At 35.8% G+C, this 24,069-nt stretch overlaps 1 protein-coding gene across 3 annotated transcripts in view; it reads right to left on the reverse strand.

Moving 5' to 3' along the window:
- Positions 1-24,069, reverse strand: part of LOC145291321 (DNA repair protein RAD50-like) — a 260,298-nt gene that overhangs the window by 113,099 nt on the left and 123,130 nt on the right. For all 3 annotated transcript variants that reach the window (XM_080137063.1, XM_080137061.1, XM_080137064.1), the window contains exons 14-17: positions 16,126-16,195; positions 14,406-14,509; positions 12,939-13,043; positions 11,065-11,166 (exon numbers count right to left, since the gene is read on the reverse strand). In XM_080137063.1, coding sequence (XP_079993189.1) covers positions 11,065-11,166; positions 12,939-13,043; positions 14,406-14,509; positions 16,126-16,195 — 381 coding nt within the window. The remainder of the gene's footprint in view (positions 1-11,064; positions 11,167-12,938; positions 13,044-14,405; positions 14,510-16,125; positions 16,196-24,069) is intronic.

A 24,069-nucleotide genomic window follows, 5' to 3' on the forward strand; every position in this document is an offset into this window, starting at 1 on the left:
TCAGATTTTGAAGAATAATTTTTTAATAGAATTTTTTTTTTTTTCCTATTTAACCCATAGTTGGGACCCTAACAGGTACTACCACTCCAGGTCAGAGTGGACCTGGGAGCAATGGCAATTAAAGGGTGGCTCCATGCTCTCCAAAGCCCGTAAAACTGGGGCCTCACCATCAGATATAGTTTAAGGTCATATCCAGGACTGGGAAGTAGGGAAGGAAAAAGAAAGGAAAGAGGAGGGGAAGAAGGAGGGGGCCGTTTTTTTTTGTTTTTGTAACACATAATTAAGTTTTACAAAAGAGAATAGAAAACAAAAACAGAAATCGATGTAGGTGCATTTTGTCTCAGAAAGCCAATAGGCAGCCTGATTTGGTAGCACCAGTAACATGCATTAAAAACATCACTAAGTTAACATGCATTAAAAACATCACCAAGTTAACATGCATTAAAAACATCACCAAGTTAACATGCATTAAAAACATCACAAAGTTAACATGCATTAAAAACATCACTAAGTTAACATGCATTAAAAACATCACAAAGTTAACATGCATTAAAAACATCACCAAGTTAACATGCATTAAAAACATCACTAAGTTAACATGCATTAAAAACATCACCAAGTTAACATGCATTAGAAACATCACCAAGTTAACATGCATTAAAAACATCACCAAGTTAACATGCATTAAAAACATCACCAAGTTAACATGCATTAGAAACATCACCAAGTTAACATGCATTAAAAACATCACTAAGTTAACATGCATTAAAAACATCACCAAGTTAACATGCATTAGAAACATCACCAAGTTAACATGCATTAAAAACATCACCAAGTTAACATGCATTAAAAACATCACAAAGTTAACATGCATTAAAAACATCACCAAGTTAACATGCATTAAAAACATCACTAAGTTAACATGCATTAAAAACATCACCAAGTTAACATGCATTAGAAACATCACCAAGTTAACATGCATTAAAAACATCACCAAGTTAACATGCATTAAAAACATCACCAAGTTAACATGCATTAGAAACATCACCAAGTTAACATGCATTAAAAACATCACCAAGTTAACATGCATTAAAAACATCACCAAGTTAACATGCATTAGAAACATCACCAAGTTAACATGCATTAAAAACATCACCAAGTTAACATGCATTAAAAACATCACCAAGTTAACATGCATTAAAAACATCACTAAGTTAACATGCATTAAAAACATCACAAAGTTAACATGCATTAAAAACATCACCAAGTTAACATGCATTAAAAACATCACTAAGTTAACATGCATTAAAAACATCACAAAGTTAACATGCATTAAAAACATCACTAAGTTAACATGCATTAAAAACATCACCAAGTTAACATGCATTAGAAACATCACCAAGTTAACATGCATTAGAAACATCACCAAGTTAACATGCATTAGAAACATCACCAAGTTAACATGCATTAAAAACATCACTAAATTAACATGCATTAAAAACATCACCAAGTTAACATGCATTAAAAACATCACCAAGTTAACATGCATTAGAAACATCACTAAGTTAACATGCATTAAAAACAGCACCAAGTTAACATGCATTAGAAACATCACCAAGTTAACATGCATTAGAAACATCACTAAGTTAACATGCATTAAAAACATCACTAAGTTAACATGCATTAAAAACATCACTAAGTTAACATGCATTAAAAACATCACTAAGTTAACATGCATTAAGAACATCACTAAGTTAACATGCATTAAAATGTGAATACAAACATTACATGGAGATGCTGGTTATAAAATATGTAATGACGAAAGAAAAACTGAACTTTGTGTTTCTTTTCTTACAAATTTAGAAAACGGTGAAGATCGGCTTTCAAGTAGATACTCATGATTTTCCTTTTCTTAGAATACTTCTTTATGATAATCTTATGATTTTCATTGCAAACTCACACACTAAACTAAGTTAGAATTGAGTCTTGCCATCAACATGTTGGTTGTAAGTAAAAGTGAAGAAAAGAAAAAGCCATCTTATTACATATAAATCTGGAGCAGCCAAAGTTGTTGGTAAGGAAAAAAGAAGGCTTTTCAATGGTGTCAAAGTAATACCTGTTGAAGAAATTGGGACACACCATAAACTTGGTTGGAGAAAGAAAAGAGAAAGTTTATCCCCAGGAGAATGGTGTGGAGGTTGAGTGAAGTACATGTGAAATGCAATTCAGTGTTCGATTACTAGATCCACTTCAGGAAGTGTAGAACAGTGGAAGAAATTGAAGGATACACAGTTGAAGGTAACAAACCAGACTTATTGATGGACAAAAGATATAGAGTGACATGGTGGTCAGTGGATAAAATGTTTAATGAATAAGGAAGTGTATCTGGTAAAAGAGAAAGAAACGAAGCGAGCAATATACAAAACTGAGAAGAAAAATCAAGTATTCAGATTAGCTAATCAAATGGCAAAGACAAATATGGATATTATTAAACAAATGTATTCAAAATGATAATGATGTACCCAAAACAAATGGAGGAGACAATAAGAAGTTATTGAATATTGAGTTTTCATAGAACCAAGAAAATTCAAAATTGTAGAAACAAGATTGAGTCTAGTCATAAGAATCGAGGATGAAATTGTACAGGAGCAGCGAGTAAGAGAAATAAAGGTAAGGCTGCAGAATTCTTAGGTGTTCTTATAGAAAACTTGAAGACTGCATGTGAATATATATTGACATTATCAGACTTGTCAAATCAGATAATAAAAGGAAATGTTCTGAAAGATTGGGAACTTAGTACAATTGTGAAATAAGGGTAAAGAAAGACCTATGATCAGAGATAAGTACAGAGTTAATGGATCAGATCTTGAAAGTGATTGAAAAAATAATGAAGAAGCAAATAAAAAGTCAGATAAACAGATGAAATGCAGGTTTTATACTTAAGTAGCACTGGTTTATCCTGAAACAAATGCAAGAGAAGCATCTTTGAGAAGAATAACCTGTATTTTGCTTTTGAAGATTTGAATTAAGCTTTTAACAACGGATAACATCTGGTGGGCTTTGCATAAAGTAGGAGCAAGCAGGTAATTGTGAAGATTGTTCAAGAAATGTACACAAATGCTTAAAGTCATGTTAAAATTAACAGCATATTTTATGACAGCTTGAATGTTAAATGTACAACAATGTTCTATGCTCATTTGTGTTTTAGAAGCATTATCCAGAAAATTTTGCCAAAAAAACTCTGACAAGCCAATGTACAGATTCAGAGTTCGCATTTGTATCAACTAAAGAACATAGTTTAGAACCATATGACCAGACATACATGTGCTTAAGATTAACAATACAACATTAGTTATATTTCCTTTATTATTTTCCTTTCACACAGTGTAGTACTTACCAACAAAACAAACGCCCACGTGTTTGTGCCTTGTGTAGGCATGCGCGACAACAAAACTTGGGTTTTTATAAGCGGAAGTCTCGAGGTTGTCAGGAATCTCCGGGCGCATGCGCAAGAGGAGGAATTGAGAGAGTGGTATAAAAGGCAGGTCGAGTGAGAAGGTTGTTGTTGTTGTCATTGGACGTTACAGTGACGCGTGCATTAGCAGTTGATTAAGAAGTTGGTTTTTTTTTTGTGTCAAGTCGTGCACCTAGGTGAAGGTGAAGGTCCTAAGCTATTTCGGCGATTTCATTTTGTCTCTTTTCCTGGACAGCTATGGCTGGAGCAAAGTTTGATTTAAAACTGATACCCGAATTTCACGGATCCACTTCTGTTGTCGACTGGATCGAAAGGGTTGAGCTGACCTGCAACCTCTGTGAAGTAAAGGTGGTGCATACCGTGATTCCCCTGAGATTGGCTGGAGGCACCCTGAGGGTGTATCACTAACTTAGTGCCGTGGAGAAGGCTGATGCTACCTCTATAAAAAATGCTTTATACAAGGCATTTGCCATGGATCCCTGCACGGCCTATGAAACATTTGCCTCTAGGAAGTTCATGCCAGGAGAAACCGTAGACGTCTTCTTCGCGGAGCTGAAGAAACTTGCAGTTCTATTTGGCAATGGAGTGTCAGAGCAGACACTGGCATATGCGTTTGTGGCCGGCCTTCCCACCCATGTTAAGCAACTGTTGAGGGCTTCCACCAGCGTATCTGTAACGCCCATGGAACATTTGTTGGAACGCGCTCGAGCCATTATCAGAGATGAGGAGGACCTGAGGGAACCGGTTATAATGATGGCGCAGGCAGCTAAGACTAATGCTGAAAAGAGTCCCAGTTTGAGACCCACGACCAATGGGAGATGTTTCTGCTGCGGCCAGCGAGGCCATTTCGCAAGAAGTTGTACTAACAAGGGGTGGGGGCGCCCGCGCTGTTTCCAATGTGGTAGTTATGGACATTTATCCCAAAATTGTGCGGGAAATGCATCAGGGGGCAGGACGTCAGCGCCGCCCTGTTCACCGGACAAGATTTAATTGAGGCGCAACCGACAATAAATGTGTACGTGGACCAAGTGCCTTGTTCAGCTCTTCTCGACTCCAGGTGCTCACACACCATCATGAGAGCCAAGTTGTGCCGAAACTGGACAAAGTAGAACATCAAAGTAACCACAATAGGTGGCAATATGCAAGCTTGCTGTGGAGCCGGAACTGTCAAAGTCCACACAGACTCTGGTGTGGCCGCAGGCATTAATGTGCTGGTGATGCGAGGAGATTTGCTGGGATTCGATGTACTGTTGGGATATAATGCTATTAAGGCACTGGGAGGAGTTGTTATCGGAAGAGACGGGACTGTGCGGTTTTTGGAAACCCCAGTATGAAACCGAACTCAAGAATAGCATTGCAGAGTACTCGATACCCGACAAGGTCCGTAATGGTAACGAGAAGGAGCTTGAGGCATGGATCCAGGATGGATGGCTGATCCCCTACCCCAACAAGCTGGGACCACCCAAGGGTCTGATTCCCTTAATGGCGGTAGTCCAGCATAACAAATCAAAAGTTCGTCCGGTGCTGGACTATCGTGAACTCAATAGATACATTGAGACGTACACTGCCGATGCTGACGTGTGCGCCAGCAAGCTGAGAGAATGGCGCCAGAAGGGCTCCAATGTATCTATAGTAGACTTGCGGAAGGCTTATTTGCAGGTGCATTGTGGCCGTTCCAGACAGTGTGGTTCCGGGGTCAGAGATACTGCCTTACTCGACTTGGCTTTGGGCTGAATGTGGCACCGCAAATCATGAAGACCATTGTAAATGCAGTGTTATCCCAGGAAAAAGACCACTGAGGACGCAACATCGGCCTATATTGACGATGTGTACATCAATGAAGATATACAATCTGCGTCGCACGTCAGAGAAAAGTTAGCTCAATTCGGGTTGGAGTGCAAGGATCCTGAATGTCTGAGGGATGGAGCACGGGTATTAGGATTTGACGTCTGCGGGAAAGATGGTACCTCACGATGGAGGCATGGCAGTGAGATTCCAAACATTCCTAATGTTATTACGCGGAGGACTATTTTTTCCTTGTGTGGGAAACTTATTTGTCACTTACCAGCGTGTGGCTGGCTCCGAGAAGCTGTGGGCGTCATCAAACGCAGGGCAAGTTTAGTAACTACATGTGGGATGATGTATCTGATGATGCTCTTCTAACTCTGATGACGACGGAAACTCTAGAGAGAGTTGACAAGGAGGACTCTGCCCATGGAGAATGGTGTGTCGATGGGGGACACTGTGAATGTGTGGGTTGACGCTAGTTCTTTGGCATTGGGAGTGTTATTGGAACAACATGGAAACCTAATTGAAGACGCATGCTGGCTGCGACCCGTGAATGCTCAACACATCAACCTGGCGGAACTGGATGCTGTTGTGAAGAGTTTAAATCTGGCACTGCAATGGCAGTCAAAAAAGTTGCATTTGTACACGGATTCTCTCTGCGTCTACCACTGGGTGTCCGACACTCTTTCGGGACGAACGAGAGTACGCACTAAGGCAGCCAGTGAGATGTTAACCCGGCAGTGGCTAAACACCCTGAAGAGTTTAGTATCGGAGTATGACCTGTCGGTGAGTGTAACGCTCGTGGCATCACACTGTAATCGTGCAGACCAACTAACCCGTGTGCCTCACAAATGGTATGAAGCTGTGAAGACAGGTGTGGAGTTCGCTGCTCGATCTTGTGCAGTTGGCGCGATTAGCTCAATGCCAAATACAAAGAATTCATGTGGACATCTAGGTATCAAAAGAACTCTGTATTTTGTGAGGCGTGTGGACCCGGCAGTGACAAGGGCAGATGTCAGGCAGATCATCAAGCACTATGAGGCATGCCAGTCTATAGATCCTGCACCTGAGCAATGGCAGAAGGGGCGATTGGAGGTTGAGCATGTGTGGCAACGAGTAGCAATGGATATTACCCATTTCTAACTCTTATCGACTGTGGACCCACTCGTTTTGTGGTGTGGCGGCAAATGACCAGGCAGGACTCAGCAAATGTTGTCCACCAACTGTCATCTATCTTTTCTGAGCGAGGTGCACCAGAAGGGATATTGACGGACAACGATGCTGCTTTTTGTAGTCACCAAGTTCGGCAGTTGTTGAATGAGTGGGGTGTCCGACTATGACTGCGATGTGCTCATGTGCTATCAGGGAATGGCATTGCAGCATCAAGAGAATTGCTGCCAGAAAGCAATGCACCATTACGGAGGCCACGTATTGGTATAACATCACACCAAAGGATGGGAAGACAGCACCGGCCAATGCCATACACACATACCGTGTTAGGATAAAGGGCATTGACACTGTCCAGCCAATCGACGAGGAGAGTCATGACAAATACAAGGTAGGGGATCCAGTTTGGGTAAGACCCCTTGAAAACTGGTGCACCACCAAGTTCAAGCGAGGACGAATATCTGGAGTGGTCAGCCAGCAGTCGGTCCTTGTTGATGGAACCCCACGCCATGTGCGCGATCTTCACCCAGCTAGTGAAGTACATCTCACAACTACAGAGAGCGATGAATCATCAGATGATGAGCTGCTGATAAGTGAGGTCACCGAGCAAGAGAGTGGTAGTTGTAGTTCGTCTGATCAGCCAGAACCAGAACCAAAACCAGAACCTGAATCCGAGATTGTAAATACCACCCTTCGCAGAAGCCAGCGAACTAAGAGGCCACCCCCGGAGTGCACTCTATGTGATCATCAGATCAGGGGGGAGTGTAGTACTTACCAACAAAACAAACGCCCACGTGTTTGTGCCTTGTGTAGGCATGCGCAACAACAAAACTTGTTTTTTTTTTAAGTGGAAGTCTCGAGGTTGTCAAGAATCTCCGGGCGCATGCGCAAGAGGAGGGATTGAGAGAACAGTATAAAAGGCAGGTCGAGTGAGAAGGTTGTTGTTGTTGTCATTGGACGTTACAGTGATGCGTGCGTTAGCAGTTGATTAAGAAGTTGCTTTTTTTGTGTCAAGTCGTGCACCTCGGTGAAGGTCATATAAGTCGTGCACCTTGGTGAAGGTGAATGCCATACACAGGACTTTAGCCTTCTTCGCTATGTCTCTGATAGTGTAGAAGTACAAGTCTCCTTAGATCTGAGTGCTCAAATTCATGTATTTGGGGATTTTTAATAGCTTGCGTTCTCAAGCTGCACAGACACAGCTGGTAACAGTACAAATAGTTTCCCTATTACACATTCCCTTTCATAAATAGTCACTTTTCCAACCTGCCTCCCAGATTGTGAGGATCAGAAAGTCTCACATCTTGACCTAATCTTAACAAAACTATCCAAACAAGTGACAGATGACCATAGTCCACATCTTGTAATAATGGTTGATATCAGCATAAAGCGCTATTACTCCAAACAGGCCGGTTAGAAATCCGTCAGAGATGCTCTACAGAGTAAAACTTTTTTCTCCCTGTTGAACACTGTACAAATGAGGTAATAGAATGTGCTTACATGCTATGGTAATGGTGCGGAGAAATCAAGAGAAAAGCAGCCACAACTAGCATGCGCCTGCTGCAAAGAAACAGTGACTGTGTGCAGGAGTGAATCTGTCTGATTTTAAAACTGAGCTCAAATGTGTTTGATTATGCAAAATAATGCTTTTGGAAATTCAAAAGAGTTTAATAAAATGAGTGACACATTTTGGCTTGGGGAGATATCTTTTGTGGGCACCATGTAGCTAACGTGATTCGCACGTTTTTGGATTGATGTCGGTAATATTATTTTGTTTTGGAATGCCACTCTAATTACCTGAAGGCTCACATCTACCTCTCAATTGAATTGAAATGAATACTGCGGCTGCAACTAAAACAATTCTTTTCTTTTTGCTGGTGAAGAGAACAAAGAAGAAAAATAATCTCACACCAGAAAGAAGTAAATGTACCGTGAGTTGGTATTCTGTGCAAGTTCTTAATTATTGTTACTACTTGCTTTCAAGCTATGTTATCGATTACTAAGGCAAGAATACGCATAACCAGTGATATGGTAAAGCCATGTGAGAGAGATGTGCTAGCATGGCTGGAGAAATTTATCTGAAGGTTCACATCATTACTAAATTGAATTGAAATGAATATTGTGGCTGTTACTAAGAACTCCTTTCTTTTGCTGGTGAAGAGAATAAAGAAGAAAATAATAGGCTGATTTAATCAACTAAAAATAAGAAAAAATGTATAACAATAAGAAACCATTGTAAGAGTTTAATAAATGCAACTAAAAGTAGGTATACTGAGATGACCATAAAATGTACTGAGTCACAGAAAATAAGAATTGTGATTTCTGGAAAGTCTATAATATTGTGGTGAACAACAATTTATTTACTATCCAATCATCATGATGTCACTTGCATGGTAACAGATAAGGCTGAAGTGCTTGTCTAACAGTTTGCCTTAAACTTCAAAGTGAACTCTTCAAACCACTCTCCCAAAATTCTGATTATAGACAGAAATCACACATGATGATTTGGCCATCACCCCATGTCCTAGATATCATAAAAAGCATGTGGTTAGGCTATAGTAATTGTCTGTATTTTTGAGATGAGGTGTTTTCATTGATTGTCGGACTGACTTCCTCATCTTGGTTGTTATTGTCACAACGTTTCGGCCGTTTTGCCCTCCGGCCTTCGTCAGGTGAACCGTTTGTTAGGAGTCTCAAACCCAACCCCTTATTATTATTACGGGGGTACCGTGTTCGGACTCCAGCTAGTGACATATGGCCGAGTGGTCCTAGACGTTGTATCATAGTTTACAGTTACCCAAAGGTGCTGAGTTCAATCCTGAACGAAGGCAGTGAAAAAGTAACATTGAAAACAGAGAATCAGCAACTATGTCCCAAAGCCTAGCTGGAGTCCGAACACGATACCCCCGTAATAATAATAAAGGGTTGGGTTCGAGTCCGAACACGGTACCCCCGTAATAATAATAAAGGGTTGGGTTAGAGACTCCTAACAAACGGTTCACCTGACGAAGGCCGGAGGGCAAAACGGCCGAAACGTTGTGACAATAACAACCAAGATGAGGAAGTCAGTCCGACAATCTCAATCAATGGTTAGGCTATAGTAATTACAAATGTTCTGTTGTCCTCTCAAAGAAGATGGACTCCCTCTACTAGATGAGAAAACTTCTCATACCTGCAAGTATCCAATATCCTATATAAAGCCACCATTTGCCCATACATGAAGTATTGTTGTCACATCTAGGCTGGTGCACCAATCACAACTCTCTCTTTGATAGAAAAGGTCCAAAAAGAACCTCTAACCTAATAAGTCCTGTACAGTATACTAAGGTTCATTGCAAGGTTCATTGCTGCAATGTTACATCCTTGTGCTTGATTAACCAGTACTTTAACAGAATGTTCTCCAACAAACTTGTCGCACTTGTGCCTCCTTAATATAAAGACCCCTGACCAACAAGTAAAAAAAATAAGACACCTTCACTGTGGAGATTCCCAAATGGCAGAAAGCTTTCTACTGTAATAGCTTCTTTCTTCAAATCACGTCTTTAGAATTCAGTCCTTTCTCTCTGTAACAAAAAAAAGGCCAGACAGCAAAATGACTCAGTATCATACAACAACAGTCTCCAAGGATTCTCGTATAACCGTTTCCAAGGAGTCTTGTAACAGTTTGTCTGCCTTCTCCCTGCGGCCTCCTTTTATGTAGTCAAGCGGCAAGATTTTGCCCACAAGTCACAAGATTTTCTGTCACTTTGTGAGTCCGCTTAGTTATATAAGCTGTCAGGTAATAAAGAGTAGAGATTGAGATGAAAGCTTTGATTGATCAAACACAATCTTTAAATTTAGTTAATTGTACTCATCATTACCATCATCGTCATGATCATTGAGGAATTCTACCATTTTAAATGCTCCTTCAATTTGGACTTTGCACAAAACAACGCAACTCATGACTCCTTGCTCTATGTATCATATGTGTTGGATTTGTTTTTATTTATTCATGTTTTAAAGAGAAGGAAAACTCCTATTCCAAACCCGGGTAGGGAGCTTGTCAGCCCTAAAAGGCAGTCTAATCTAAGGGAAACAACCCCAAAAGAAAATTTGGATTGGAGCCCCAAACTTTGGCAAGTTTCTAGCAACTTCTGCACTTGGAACAATCTCCAGTCGTCCTGACTATGTCTTGCCATTGGGTCCAGATTGTTTTCGAAGCGAGAGAGTGGGCAATGCTGCACAAGTTCTTTTTACTTTAAACTAATTCACGCACAAGTCGTGATATTGCACAAGTTGTAGATCAACTACAGAACAACAATGAACAATGCAAGAGAAAACATGACATTAGAAAAGACAGAGCAATCAACAACTCTGATACAGAATTATCCCACCAGTGTCCAACACGTGGGAAACACTTCAGAGCTCGAATAGCTCTAACAAGCCATCTTCGAACCAACAGAACAATTACATGATCACAGTCATCTTCGCAAGTGATGAACGAACATCATATTTCAAGATGGAGGAAAAATTCATGCAACAATACTGTACCCAAGAAGAGAGCTATGGCCAATTGCTGAATACTATGCCTCTCCTTCAGAAGTACTAACAGGACATTCCATTTTAAAGCAACCTTTGTATGACATTTTACTTACAGCAGTTTTTAATTCACGTGTCAATTGATCAAGGGTTCCAGCTGAGGCATTTGTTTCACTCAGCTTACAGTTAATTCTTTTGATTTCACTGTTATTTTTATCCTAAAAAAATAAAGCAAAACAAAAAATGAATATCACCTTTTAGTAAATGTTTTCAAGTTTTTTCATTTCTGTCCTCTTTTTTTATTTCAACTATTTGTGACAATTTTTAATATCTCTTTTTTTCTGAAGAGTTGTATGATGGCATTATAGACTATTTTCTATCAGTACAACAAAATACATATAAGACATTTACAGAAGCTATATTATAAGTAAAATAGTAAAAAAAAATTATAAAAATAAATTTAAAAAAATCATAATTGTGGACTGATTCTGTTCTTTGGTCCTTGGGATGTAATTTACCATTATATATGCTGAAAACATATTTTCATTAAATCTTATTTGTAACGATTTGGACTATATTATGAGAAATATACACTACAAATTGTTCATATGTTATTAATAGGTAATCTAAAAAAACTAATTTACCAACTGACTTGAAATTTTACTATAGCATTTTAATCGGATACATGCATGTTTTTATATATTACTTTTTAATTATAACGTTCTACAAAATTTTTATTTAAGAAATTATTTGGTATTATTTGTAACGAAGTGGCAACTTTATTATAAGGGAATTATCGTCAAGCACGTGACAGCTTTAGTTCTTTAATCTTTTCTCTCTCCCATTTACTTTGTTGACTGACTAGATATTTTCTTCTCTTTCTTTAAAATTTCTTTCATGTAAATAATAATAGAAAAAAGGTTCTCATGTCTCCATGTTTCTACTTTCAGTTTTTCTCGTTCACATGCCTCTATTCCAAATTCGTATCAGGACTTTTTTTTTCACCAAAATGGTTATTAACATTGTTTTTATTTTTAAGTTTAATCTATTTCTAAACTGATATAAATTAAAGCAAAAATAATTCTTCTTATTTCAAATTATTTAGCAAAATTATTTTACAAAATTTAAAAAGTTATTCCAGCAAATTACCTAAAGATTGAATATAACTTTAAAATACCATGAAAAAAAGATTTTTAAATGATTTTTACAATGGTTTAAATCTGGTTTTTAGAATTATAACAATATATAACTTTATTAAATATTTATTGATTTCTTTATATCTTTTAGAAAAACAGAATAAAACATTTTCAGTGTTGCAAAATTAAAAACATATCACTTTGGTATTACTTCACAATTTTAATAGATTTTGGGGTTCTTTAAAGAACCCCAAAATCTATTAAACTGTAGAAGAGAAATAGCAAATAACTGTGTTCACAAAATAAAACTTACTCTAGGATAGCGATACAAAATAGCTTTAAAACTAACAAAAACAATAGAAAATAAACAAATAAATAAATTAAATAAACATGAATATACATAAACGATCACACATATATGTATATATATGTGCATATATGTATGTACACATATGTGTATTTATATATTAAAAAAAAAAGGAAAAGATCTGCCTTAAACCACTAACCTAGTTCCAGAACAGATCCTTTGTTCGATAAAATGCATGCCCATTGGCTGATAGGAAGGGGCACGGTGGATACTAGAAAGCTGATTGGCTAACTAAAATCCTCAACAGAAGAGGACCATATAAAAACGAGAAACAACCACAGAATTCGCGCATAAGCCTGACGAATCCTAGAGTGGATGAAACACCGAATATTCAGTGTAGCTTAATCTCCATATATATTTTATAAATTACTATATATATATATATATATATATATATATATATATATATATATGTGTGTGTGTGTGTGTTAGATAAAAATAACTTTCAACATTTAAGTTTGATCTTATGAAAATAAAATTTAGTTACCATTATATCTTGTTTCATCTTAATACTTTGTCCCAGTTTAGTTTTGTTCTCTCGGACTTCATCAATTTGACGCTGAAGATCAACTTCTTTCTCTTCAAATGCTGCCTGAAAAACAAAAAATATTTCTCTTAATAATGTTAAGGCACTGGAATATAAAATATAGAATATTACATCTAAAAGCATATATTACTGGAATATTGTGCATGTTTGAAGTTTAAGCCCATCATCTAAACGAGAGTCAACTGCTGGTTTCAACTTGACTGGAGGAGAAGGAGGAGGATAGAAATTACAATAACAAAAGAGAGGATGTAGATATTGGTTTATTTACTAACAATGAGTCTTCAAAAAATGATCATTCTTCATACTGTCATTGATAAATTTCACCAACAAACAATATCTCAGGTTTATTGATGAGAAAATAGAGAACCGATCAAAAATAATGATCTTTGTGAATTTCACAAGATTATCTATGGATCTTTGTGATATAAAGTGTAAAAAGATTCGAAGAGTTTCCATATATCATTCATAGGGCTGGTGTAGATGACGACCAGCTCATCTATGTGAAGACAAAGACCATCATTGGATGAAAATCAAAGAGAAGGAGGATGGATCTAAACAAGGTACAGTAAATATCTTTTGCTTGTTTTCATCTATTCAGGGTGGGAGATTATTGAGTTTTTTTGATTGAATGATTTATTTAACTGAATTGGAGGAAATGCTGAGGCTATGCTTAATGGATATCTTTATGATTAATATTGAGTTTGTTTTTTGACATTTTTTTTGCACTTTTTTGTTTTGATGGAGTGATGTCATACTTAACGGAACAGACTGTGGGCTTGGTTTGGTGTACAGCATTAAGAGTTTGGTTATTGCATTACTTTTAATCGTACACATACTTGAGAATGGTATGAATCCAGCTTTTATTTTTCTAGTTATAAGTAAAAACGTAGGGAAGACAAAACTGGAGCCTTAGTAAAGCAACTAGTCTCAAATAAAATCTTTTTAAATGACATCATTTATCTCAACTACGGATTATATAGAAAGCATCAAATAATTGCAAAAATTAAGTGAGTAAGTGAGTTTGTTTTGTTTAATGGCATTTTTCAACCTTGAGCAGTCATTTTATGCCAAAAAATGATTTCATTGTTTTTGTTGTCATTTTCTTAAAAATTTTGTTTGACAAAGTAAAAAAATGTTTGTTTGGTTTGGTTTGTTTGAACAGTTTTGTTTCTTTTTTTTTTTTAAGTATTTTATAATTTGTTGAGGTTTTTTTTTTTTTTTTTTTACTCATGTTCACCCCTTACAAAGCATATCACCACTTGGATGTAAGGAGCTACTATGTAAGGAGCTGACATGTGAAAAAAGAATCCTAAAGGGTGTGTCAGTAGTTGAAGATGGAAGAGTTGAAAGAGTGTGACTAGAACCACAAAGATAAAAATTTTAAAAGAGAAACAAAAGCATAAAAACCTTCTTTTCTTTTGCTTCTTTCATCAACTGATCATATTTTTCTTTCAGTTTCTTCACAAAGCGAGAATAATATTGAACATCTAAAGATTCTTCAATTTGAAATCCTGAGAAAAAAATAAGTCACAACATTTGAAAGCAAAATAAAAATAAAAAAATAAGAGAACAAAACAAATCTGAAATTATTATCAGGCATTTCTTGTATTCAATAGACCATAGTGATTATGTGTGTGTGTTCCAATCCTTTTATTCTTTTCTTTATTAACTTTGTTAACAGAAAAAGAGTGAGGGAACCAAAAGTGAGAGATGCTACATAAAATAAGAGGGAATGTCAAACAATAGTGAGACAGGGTGAGAGCGATAGATAGGGCCTTATTAAGAGATGGGTCACTTGGTGAGTTCACGCTGAAACATATTTTTACTTATCCAAACCAGTTTCAATTTTCAAGGTTGTAATAAGTAAATGATGTAAATTAAATTGAAAACCTTACCAAATTACATTCCTTTACTCATGCTGAAAACAGTTTTGTTTTTTAATTTTTCTTGCACTAAAAAATCTTGATTTTGTTTGTAATTTTCTTTAATTAAAAATTTTTAAAATAAGTTTCATTTTAAACCTTTAAAAACAACCTAAATTTTTCATATTAGATCAAAATTTAATACACTTGTTTTTGATTCAATTGAATTAAACGAATGGACAACCATGCTCCTCTGTCTCTCGACAACAAACACTGACCCCAACACTGATCTTCTGTTCCATCATCCCTCACATTGGCAGCTGCTGAGGAGGCACACAAATAAAAAAAATAATCAATACAAGAGAAAATCCATACAATATTCTGCTTGTTCCTTGTTTAGGTAGTCCATATGTTATGCTTTGAAAAAAGCCAAACATAATTTTTAAATACGGCCAAATTCAGGAAATTTGTCTTTAAAAAAGCCAATCTGGTAACCTTAGACTTAAGAGAATGTCTTCCGCGCAGTAGTTCTTCACCGAAGAAAGACATCAGTGAAATATTATGTAAAAATAGAAAATATTTTAAAGAAACAAGCCAAAAAAAAAAAAAAAAAGAACAGTCTGCCGAGAGACGCTGAACTGAAGGAGTAAATTAAAAAATTTTCATTGATAATGCGATTTTTTATTCGTATTTAACTATATTACTTTGTGAATATTTATTGGTAGTTAGTAATTTATCTCATTTGGTTGTTCTATATTTAAAATACAATGAGCACTGTTTTCATAAAAATGTTAATAAACTCATATTTGCTTCATGTCATTGGTTTTTCTGTCCCAAAAAACTAATTTTTGGCGCTATTCAGAAGAATATGAGCTTTATCAAAACATTTGTTGATTCAGAATATTCTTAATTCAATGAAATTTTCATGGGTCCTGCTAGTCAAATAATAATTTGTTAAAACCAAAAAATAACCCAATCGACATGGCAAAAAGTGTAACAAAACTGAAAATAAAAAAATCCCAGGACACGCCAGGTAGGTACATTTAGTCTATATAAAAGTTATTTGAATTGTTTGTTGTTTCTAAATATATTTCTCATACTTATAATTGTAATAAACTGATTATTTTAAACTAAATTTAAATAGAATCAAGATTAATTAAAATATCAGCAAACAGAAAGCAGAAGTTTATAATATTTTTAATGAGTTTTTAAAAGGTTTTTGATAAAATATAGTATTGGTGAAAAGAATAAATATGAATTGTTACCTCCAATATCATATTTTTCAGCCAATTTCTTCATCAATTTGCTGCAGTTTTTCTGATTTTCTTCATTTGCCTTGAAAACAAAACAAAAAAAAACAGGAAGTCTATTTTAGTAATATGAAATGCAATGTGTAATCTGACCAACTCCAACACATCAGGTAAGAGAATTTGCTTAAAACACTACACTTGTTTAGCATTGGATTATCTTAAGGATGAATTAATTATGTTAGTATGGTCATCTGGACCCTCCTGAATAAATTATTGCAAAAGCATGAATGTTTTAAATTGTAGGAAGGAAAACTTGAAAGCAAGTGATTGAACAAGACTGCACCAAGTGGAATTTGGAGACTGCTGGCCTACTGAACTATGAGAAGTGGAGAGTGAACTTGTGTAAACTCAGAAACATCTGACCCTTGAACAAAGGAAAAAAATGATGTTAAATGATTTGCCAGTCAAGGAAAACTTGAAAGCAAATAATTGGACAAGACCACAGAATGGTATTTTTTGGTAATTTGGGCAGAAATCAACAAAAAAATTACGTTAGGGCTTGTTTGAAAGTTATGCTCGAGGCGAATGCACTAAAATAAGAAAAAAATTAAAATTATTTCATTTTCGGGGTCTAGTGTTGTATTTCCATTACTAGGCATTATGATCCCAAAATATTTAAATTAGAATATTTCAGGTTTGGGTAAAGATTGAGAAATCAGTGAAGGTTTGTTTGAAAGCAAATGCACTAGAATTCAAAAAGTGAAGGTTTCTTGAGTTTTTGAGTGGTCTGGAGCTGAATTTCCATATTTTGGCATTATGACCGTAAAACACTAAAATTAGGATATTTCAAGTTTAGTTTAAGATTGAGAGGTGGATATGTTTATGAGAAACAACTGCTAAATGAGAACTGAAATGAGTTTTAACCAATATTTCATAACCATCATGCATTCATACATAAATGGTACATCATGCAATTTAAAGATGTTGTATCGGTGTTATATTGATTTCAAAACATGATTATTGTGACCATCTTTTTAAAGCAAAAGGTGATGTAAGAGAAATCATTTAAAAAAAAAATGGTCTGTGCTTGGACTATGTAAATTCTGCAGAGGGGAAAGGTGGTACGTCAACCAATGGAAAACAAGGTCATAGATTCTATTTTGATGAATATTGATAACTTACTTAGCAAACCATCCAATAGAAAATGCAATGATAACATGTTTACATAAACAGCTGAGCATTATCATATTGTATAGTTTACTGTACCCGGAAAATAAATACAGAGAAGTATGAGCAGTATTGCCAGGAAACAATGATTAACATTTCAGAAAATTTTCCTCATGCTAACATAAATCACACTTTACATGAAACCATACAGTACAGTACTAAACTGATTAAAATGAATGGTGGGGAGGGTTTGGAGCGGTATTTTGAGGAAGGGTTAGAAGTCAACAATAAGAACATTTAAAACTATCTAGAACGCCTAAGTAGGAAATGTGATGGCAACAAGCAAATCAAAGTTGTTCATCGATTACTGGGATGATTGACTCCATATCTGATATAAAATCTATCAAGAAATACACATTTTGTATTGAGAAATATACTTTAAATATGTAAACATTAAGTTATCCAATATGGCCCAAATAGATGGCCATTTTGAATAACTTATTCTTTACCGAATATTTACACATTTAAAATGTGTATTTCTCAATGCAAAGTGTGTATTCCTCAATAGATTTTATCTTGAAAAGATTACTCATATAATATTTAACAAAAAGAAAATTTCATAATGCCTACACCAGAGATTTATTTTTTTGCATTAAATTCACGACATAACTTTGTCAAATTTTCTTCAGTTTTGTTGGTTTGCAGATGCTATACTTGTTAATTATTATTACTAACTTTTCATTGTAGTTTTGATCAAATGCGCCACCATTCAAAGTTAAATGTAGATCAGATATGGTTATTTATACAGAATTTTCCATGGTTTCAACCTGATATTCAATTATGAACTACACAAAAATCTTCATGTGTATAGCATTACAAATCCTGATGTTCTTGTTTACAATAGATCCTATTTAAACAAACTAATTGGGCAAAAAAAAATTGGGGCCTTTGTCAATATGGAATCATATTAATTGTTGGATTTTGATGTTTAAAGTAACAAAAATGTTACTACAATCAATAATTTGACACTCAAAAAATATGTTGCAGTGGAATAAACATTAATTTAATAATACAATTCGTACAAGTTACAATATATTTTCAAACATTAGAAGGATTTAAATCTCCATATGATGATATTTTGGTTGAAATAAACTCAGTAAGTGGCTGACTTCTGCTGATTGTAGGAGCATGAATAGTTTTATTTGTGCATATTTTTCTCCCAAAAGTTGTTTCAATTAGTGATTATTTGATGCAAGGTATGTGTGAGTGTTATTAAAGCTACTGAACATCGTCGTATGGTTATTTGTGGTAATACATTCTGAAAAGAATGGACTAAAGAGAGAATATATCTCTTTCTCATACAAGTGTGGTCTTGTGCCAAATATTTATTGGATTCTTTTTTAAGCTTTTGTTTGTCCTATTTTTAACTCTTCACATTGACTAAAACGAAATATTTTATTTGAAGCTAATTTTGTACAAAATATGCAACTCCTCATTTTATTAATTTATCACACAAGTGATAGATCTTGTAAAACACACATGGCATAGTGTTATACCGGCCTTCCTTGAACAGAGGAATTTACACTGATTAGCTCTATAAATAGCGCTAGTAATTCCAACACCGATGAGAGAGATGTGACTGCACGTCAACTGCTAGCCGAGTGCCCAGCAAATATACATCTTTGTACATTATTGTTAATACACTTGTTCCTTAACCGAACCTCGACTTGATTGTTCTTATTTTCACTGTTGTTCCATGACACAACACAGAATAGTGATGGATATCACAATGGGCCATGTTTTGACATTGATTGACTGCAGCTCCACTCAGTTTGCTGTCTGGTGATGCCTTGCTTGGCAACATGCAAGCAGTATAATCAATCAGACTGAAGGCTTTAAACAAGGTCCGCCGTCAAAAATTCCAACGGATGACACTGCTTTTTGGAGTAGCCTGTTTAAAGCCTTCATGGATGAATGAAGAATCAGACTTCGACTTCATTGAGCATATGTGCCCTCTGGTAACGGCATCATTGAGCAATGTCATAGAAGTGTAAAAAGGATCGCAGTCAAAAAACGGTGTACTATAGCCAACGCAGTATTCTGGAACAATGTTATGCTGAAGGATGACTCGTCTACAGCACTTGCCAATATGGTTTGTCAGTACTGCATATGGCTTAAAGGAATTGACGAAACAGCAGTACCAATAGATAATCAACAGCAAACGGTCTTCAAAATGGATGACCGAGTGTGGGTAAAGGCTACACATGGATAATGTACCACGAAGTAGGAAGTGGGACATATGACCGGGAGTACCAGTATGCAGAATATATCAGTTGATGAAATGCCACGCCATGTGAGACCTGCGATCCATAGTGAGACCGGGCCTGTCAATAGCCTGCTCTGATAAGCCTTTGGAGAGTGGAAATGAGAGATTTGTGACCATCAATGAGATGCGGAGTAAGCGGACACCCAGTGTGGATGTAGATGATGGCTCATCGAATGACATTCCGGATGTAGAAACAATGAGTATTGGTGCTATTCCTAATGAAGAAACAATGCTTGTGCTGCCACGAAGAAGCACAAAAGATCCCCCCCCCCCCGAGCATTCCATGTGTGATCATAAGATCAGGAGGAAGTGTAGTAGTAATTCTTCTAATGCACTCACCTCTAAAAGATAGAAGGTCTGTTCTGTCTGCTGTCAATATGTGGGGGCTGGGAGAGGAAGAAGAAGAAAAAGAAGCAGTCGGTGTGGTTGGTTTTATTGGGAAAAAGGCAAAACTGCAAGAATTCCCAAGATATCAAAGGGATAAAAGACCAGATAGGATAATAATAAATGGACAGATAGGGTGCCATGCTTTTGCTCAAAACAGAAAACCGGCGATAAAAGAGAAAAGTTCCTTTCAAAAAAGAGGTCCAGGTTGTGAAGCAGAATGACCCAGCAATTTTTAAGAATAGAGAGAGTAAACATAGTGAGAAATAAACCGGAAATAGACTAGACAACCAAAAGAGAGAGAAAAATAGAAGGCAGAAGGGAAGATGTGAAAAAGAATGAGCATGAGAAGTGGGGGTTAAGAAGTTTTAAATGAGAAGGGACATAACATTAATTATCCCTGGAACAATATAACATACGAATAAGCAACTGGAAATAAAGATATATACATGTATACAAACCTTCATATATGCCCCCTCCCTTTTTATGGAAAAATAAGATATATATTTGATTAGGGGTATGTATATAAAAAAAGTGGCTGCAAGTAAAATTAAAGGAAGAGCATCCCTAAGGGGTTCATACACACAAAGGTTATAGGTGGAAATAAACATGGGTGTAAGGAGGCTAAAATATTAGGGGGAAAAAAGAGAGGATAAAAAAGTAAAATTATTAAGATAAAGGGAAATATGAAGGTAGGGTATCAGTAGAAGTCTAGAAATTGGGCATGTTTAAATTTTTTATTATGTTGTCAATAAGATATGAAAACATTCTTGGAATTGACCAGATTTGTATTTTTATTTTTAGAATAAGCTATTATTAGAGCTGCCTCACAAAGTAGACAACTTTTCAAGTCATGGATGTAGGATTTAGATTTTTTCAGGATAGCCGATTTTAAGAAGATTATTAAATTTAAGAATTTTTTTAAACAAATTTAGCTAAAGATGTAGGATTTTTGTCATTAAAGAAATATTAACGAGATGAGATACAAGTCTTAATAGAGAAAGAAGAAGCACTATGGGTTTTTAAAGTGGTATAATCATCTATAGGGGTAATCTATATATATAAAAGGCAAAATGTGTGTGACCATTTCGTGTATGTCTCGCAAAGGCTTCTTTTGCATACGCTCCCGGGGTCGTTATGATTGCTTACAACTGTTTATATAGCCCCGAGATAATAATATCTAGGATTTGGGAACGCGGGTCACCTCTACATTTATTTACGTCGACTTTTATGAGATTCACGCTATTTCGCTCTGTCCCCTGTTTGTCCTGCTTTTTAGTATAAACTAGCGAGGGGTACCCGGCGTTGCCCGGGTGTTTGGAGGTGTGTGTGGTTTTGGGTAAATCAAACTAGGGGGGGGGGGGGTTAAAATAATAAAAAAAATGTTTTGGTAGGTAAGTATGAGGATTGAACCCGAACCCTTGAGGCAAAGTTGGAAATCAAAGTGTGAAAAAAAAAGAGTGTAACGTTAACCATTGCGCCACCGCGACATGCTAATGGAAACACGTTTGAATTTATTTAATAACTTAAATTAGCAGGTGCACGTTTTAATGACTTAATGAGGTCAACTTTTGACTGCGGGGTATCATTTAATGTGGAACGCTTTTTTTTTCCAAGATGTTGGGGGTAGGGGGAAACAGCTCCCCTTGTCCAAATTGAATAGCAACTGTTTGATATATGGAAAATATTTCCACATTGATCAAAGCTGATTGCTTTCGGACATTTCCGGCAATAGATGGAAAATACTGCCAGAATTAGTGTCGCTTTTATTATAGGAAAAAGACTAATCCACATGCGGCGAGCAACAAATGTTGAATATTTATCTTCCCGAAGTCGAGCAAATTAAATAGACAAGCGAGCTCCGTTGTTAACTCTGAGATATTACGATTTACATGTGATATAAAAGTTTTAAAAAGTTGTTAGGCGACTGACCGCTTCTCTGAAAAAAGCCTTTTGTAGACATACAGAAAAAGCGAACACACATACATTTTCGCTTTTATATTTATAGATGAAGTGAAACTAAAAATTCAAACTGTGTTCTCGGCATCGCACCGGGAAATGTCCAGAAGCAATCAGCTTTGATCAATGTGGGGACAAACTCCTCTTGCTACTCAATCTGGACAATGGGGAGCTGGTTTCCTCCTCCCCAACATCTATTGGGGGAAAAAAACAGTTAAATTTGGGTTAGCAAAAGTTAACTGTGTGACTTCTATTTGACCTCATTAATTAGGTCAAATAGAAGCAGCAGAGTTAGCTTTTATTGCGCCCACCTGTCAATACTTAAATAAATAAATTCGAACATGATCCTGTTGTATGTCGCGGTGGCCCAGTGGTTAACGTCACACGTTTTTTTTTCACACTTTAATTTCCAACTTTGCCTCAAGGGTTCGGGTTCGATCCTCATACTCACCTACCAAAACTTTTTTTTTAAATTTAACCCCCCCTCCCCTCCCTCAGAGTTTTGATTTACCCAAAACCATACACACCTCCAAACACCCAGGCAATGCCGGGTACTCCCCACCCCCTCCGCTAGTCATCTATAAAGGTAAAAAACATTATTTGCTTGGAGAAAAGAGAGTTCAATTGTGTTAAAACTGATAGCCTGACTCAAGGTCAGGAGAAGGGTTGCAACAATTGGTGGATTCAATGGGAGAGTTATTATTTGTCAAATGGCTAGGAGAGCTATAGCTGGTGTTATTATCAGAGAGATTAATGTTGGATATAAGGGGAGAAAGTGAAATATGGGTTGTAGTATATGGGGATGGTGGAAGTTGAGGTTTATAGTATTATTTATGTTATTGGGAGGGAGTTCAGTAATGATTACAAGACTAAATCACATCACACAATCATTATCAAGGGGGCATTGCCAGAAGATTTGGCAATTGCAGTTAAGAGAGTTAGTTTAAAGTGAATTATCAGATTGCACGTGTTTAATATTTCTATTATTTGAATTAATGATATTCTGTGCTAAATAAAGCATAGTGGAGAAAGGGATTTTGACTGTGTTTTTGTTCAAGATAGAATTATATTTATAGGGGTGTTTAAAAGAATTTTCTAAGATTTAAAAAAATTTGTTAGGGATATTGGTTATAACATTATTATTATAAGGAAATTGAAGTTATTTTGTCTTCTTAGTTTTGTAGATTTGTTAGTTTCAATAGTATTTTTTATGATTTTGTTGTTTATAGTTATTTTTATCTATTTTTTTAAAGAACTATTTTAAAAATTAGGTTTGTTACTCACTATATTATGGGTAACAATTTCTGAGTGATTCTTAGGTCTATAAAAGTTACCAAAAGAGTAGAAGATTCCTTTGGAATAACCTGAATTAAACAGGGCATTATTATAAAAGTGAGAATTTTGTTCAAAGATCGAAGAATTGGTGGAAAGTTTAGATAATCTATTGAAAACAGTTAGAATGATAGAATTAATGATGGATTTAGGGTGGTTTGATACTTTATGGGTGTAGAATATTGATAGATTTGGTTTATGATCATGGCTAAATGGCCCAGACTTGAATTCAAGATTAAATAAATTAGAATTTTTGATCTCATTGTTAAAAGTGATAATTAATCCAAACTCTTTGAAAACATTTTGGATGTCAATTGTTTCTATTGTATGTTCTATCCCTAGTAATGAAAAGTGTGTCATCTGTGTATAATCACTCTCCCAGTACCTGTTTTTAAATTTAATTCTGAGTTTATTTAAAAGGAATAATCCAATTAAGTCAGTAATCTGAGCAGAGACAGAAATCCCCATAATATAAAAATTGTCTGGGTTATCTTTTCTTGTCCAAAGTTTGTTGTTAAAAGTGAGGAGAGATTTTTCTGTCAAGTAGAATAAGATGAATTTCAAGGTCCATAAGGTCTGAATTATTTTGGGCTAAAATTAAGGTCTTCTTAAGCAAGATAGGGGAAATAAAATTAAGGTCTTCTTAAGCAGGATAGGGGAAATAGATTGATAATGATAACTATCCTGCTTAACAAATGTGATAAAGCTTAAACAGGATTTATGCTTAAGATTAGTAAACCAATTAAATACATTTTCTGACGCTTCCCCTAGAAGGAAATTAATTTTCTTCT

Source organism: Euprymna scolopes, chromosome 12 (assembly GCF_053919585.1).
Source record: "Euprymna scolopes isolate OS-2025 chromosome 12, ASM5391958v1, whole genome shotgun sequence".
In the NCBI taxonomy this organism is placed as follows: domain Eukaryota; kingdom Metazoa; phylum Mollusca; class Cephalopoda; order Sepiida; family Sepiolidae; genus Euprymna; species Euprymna scolopes.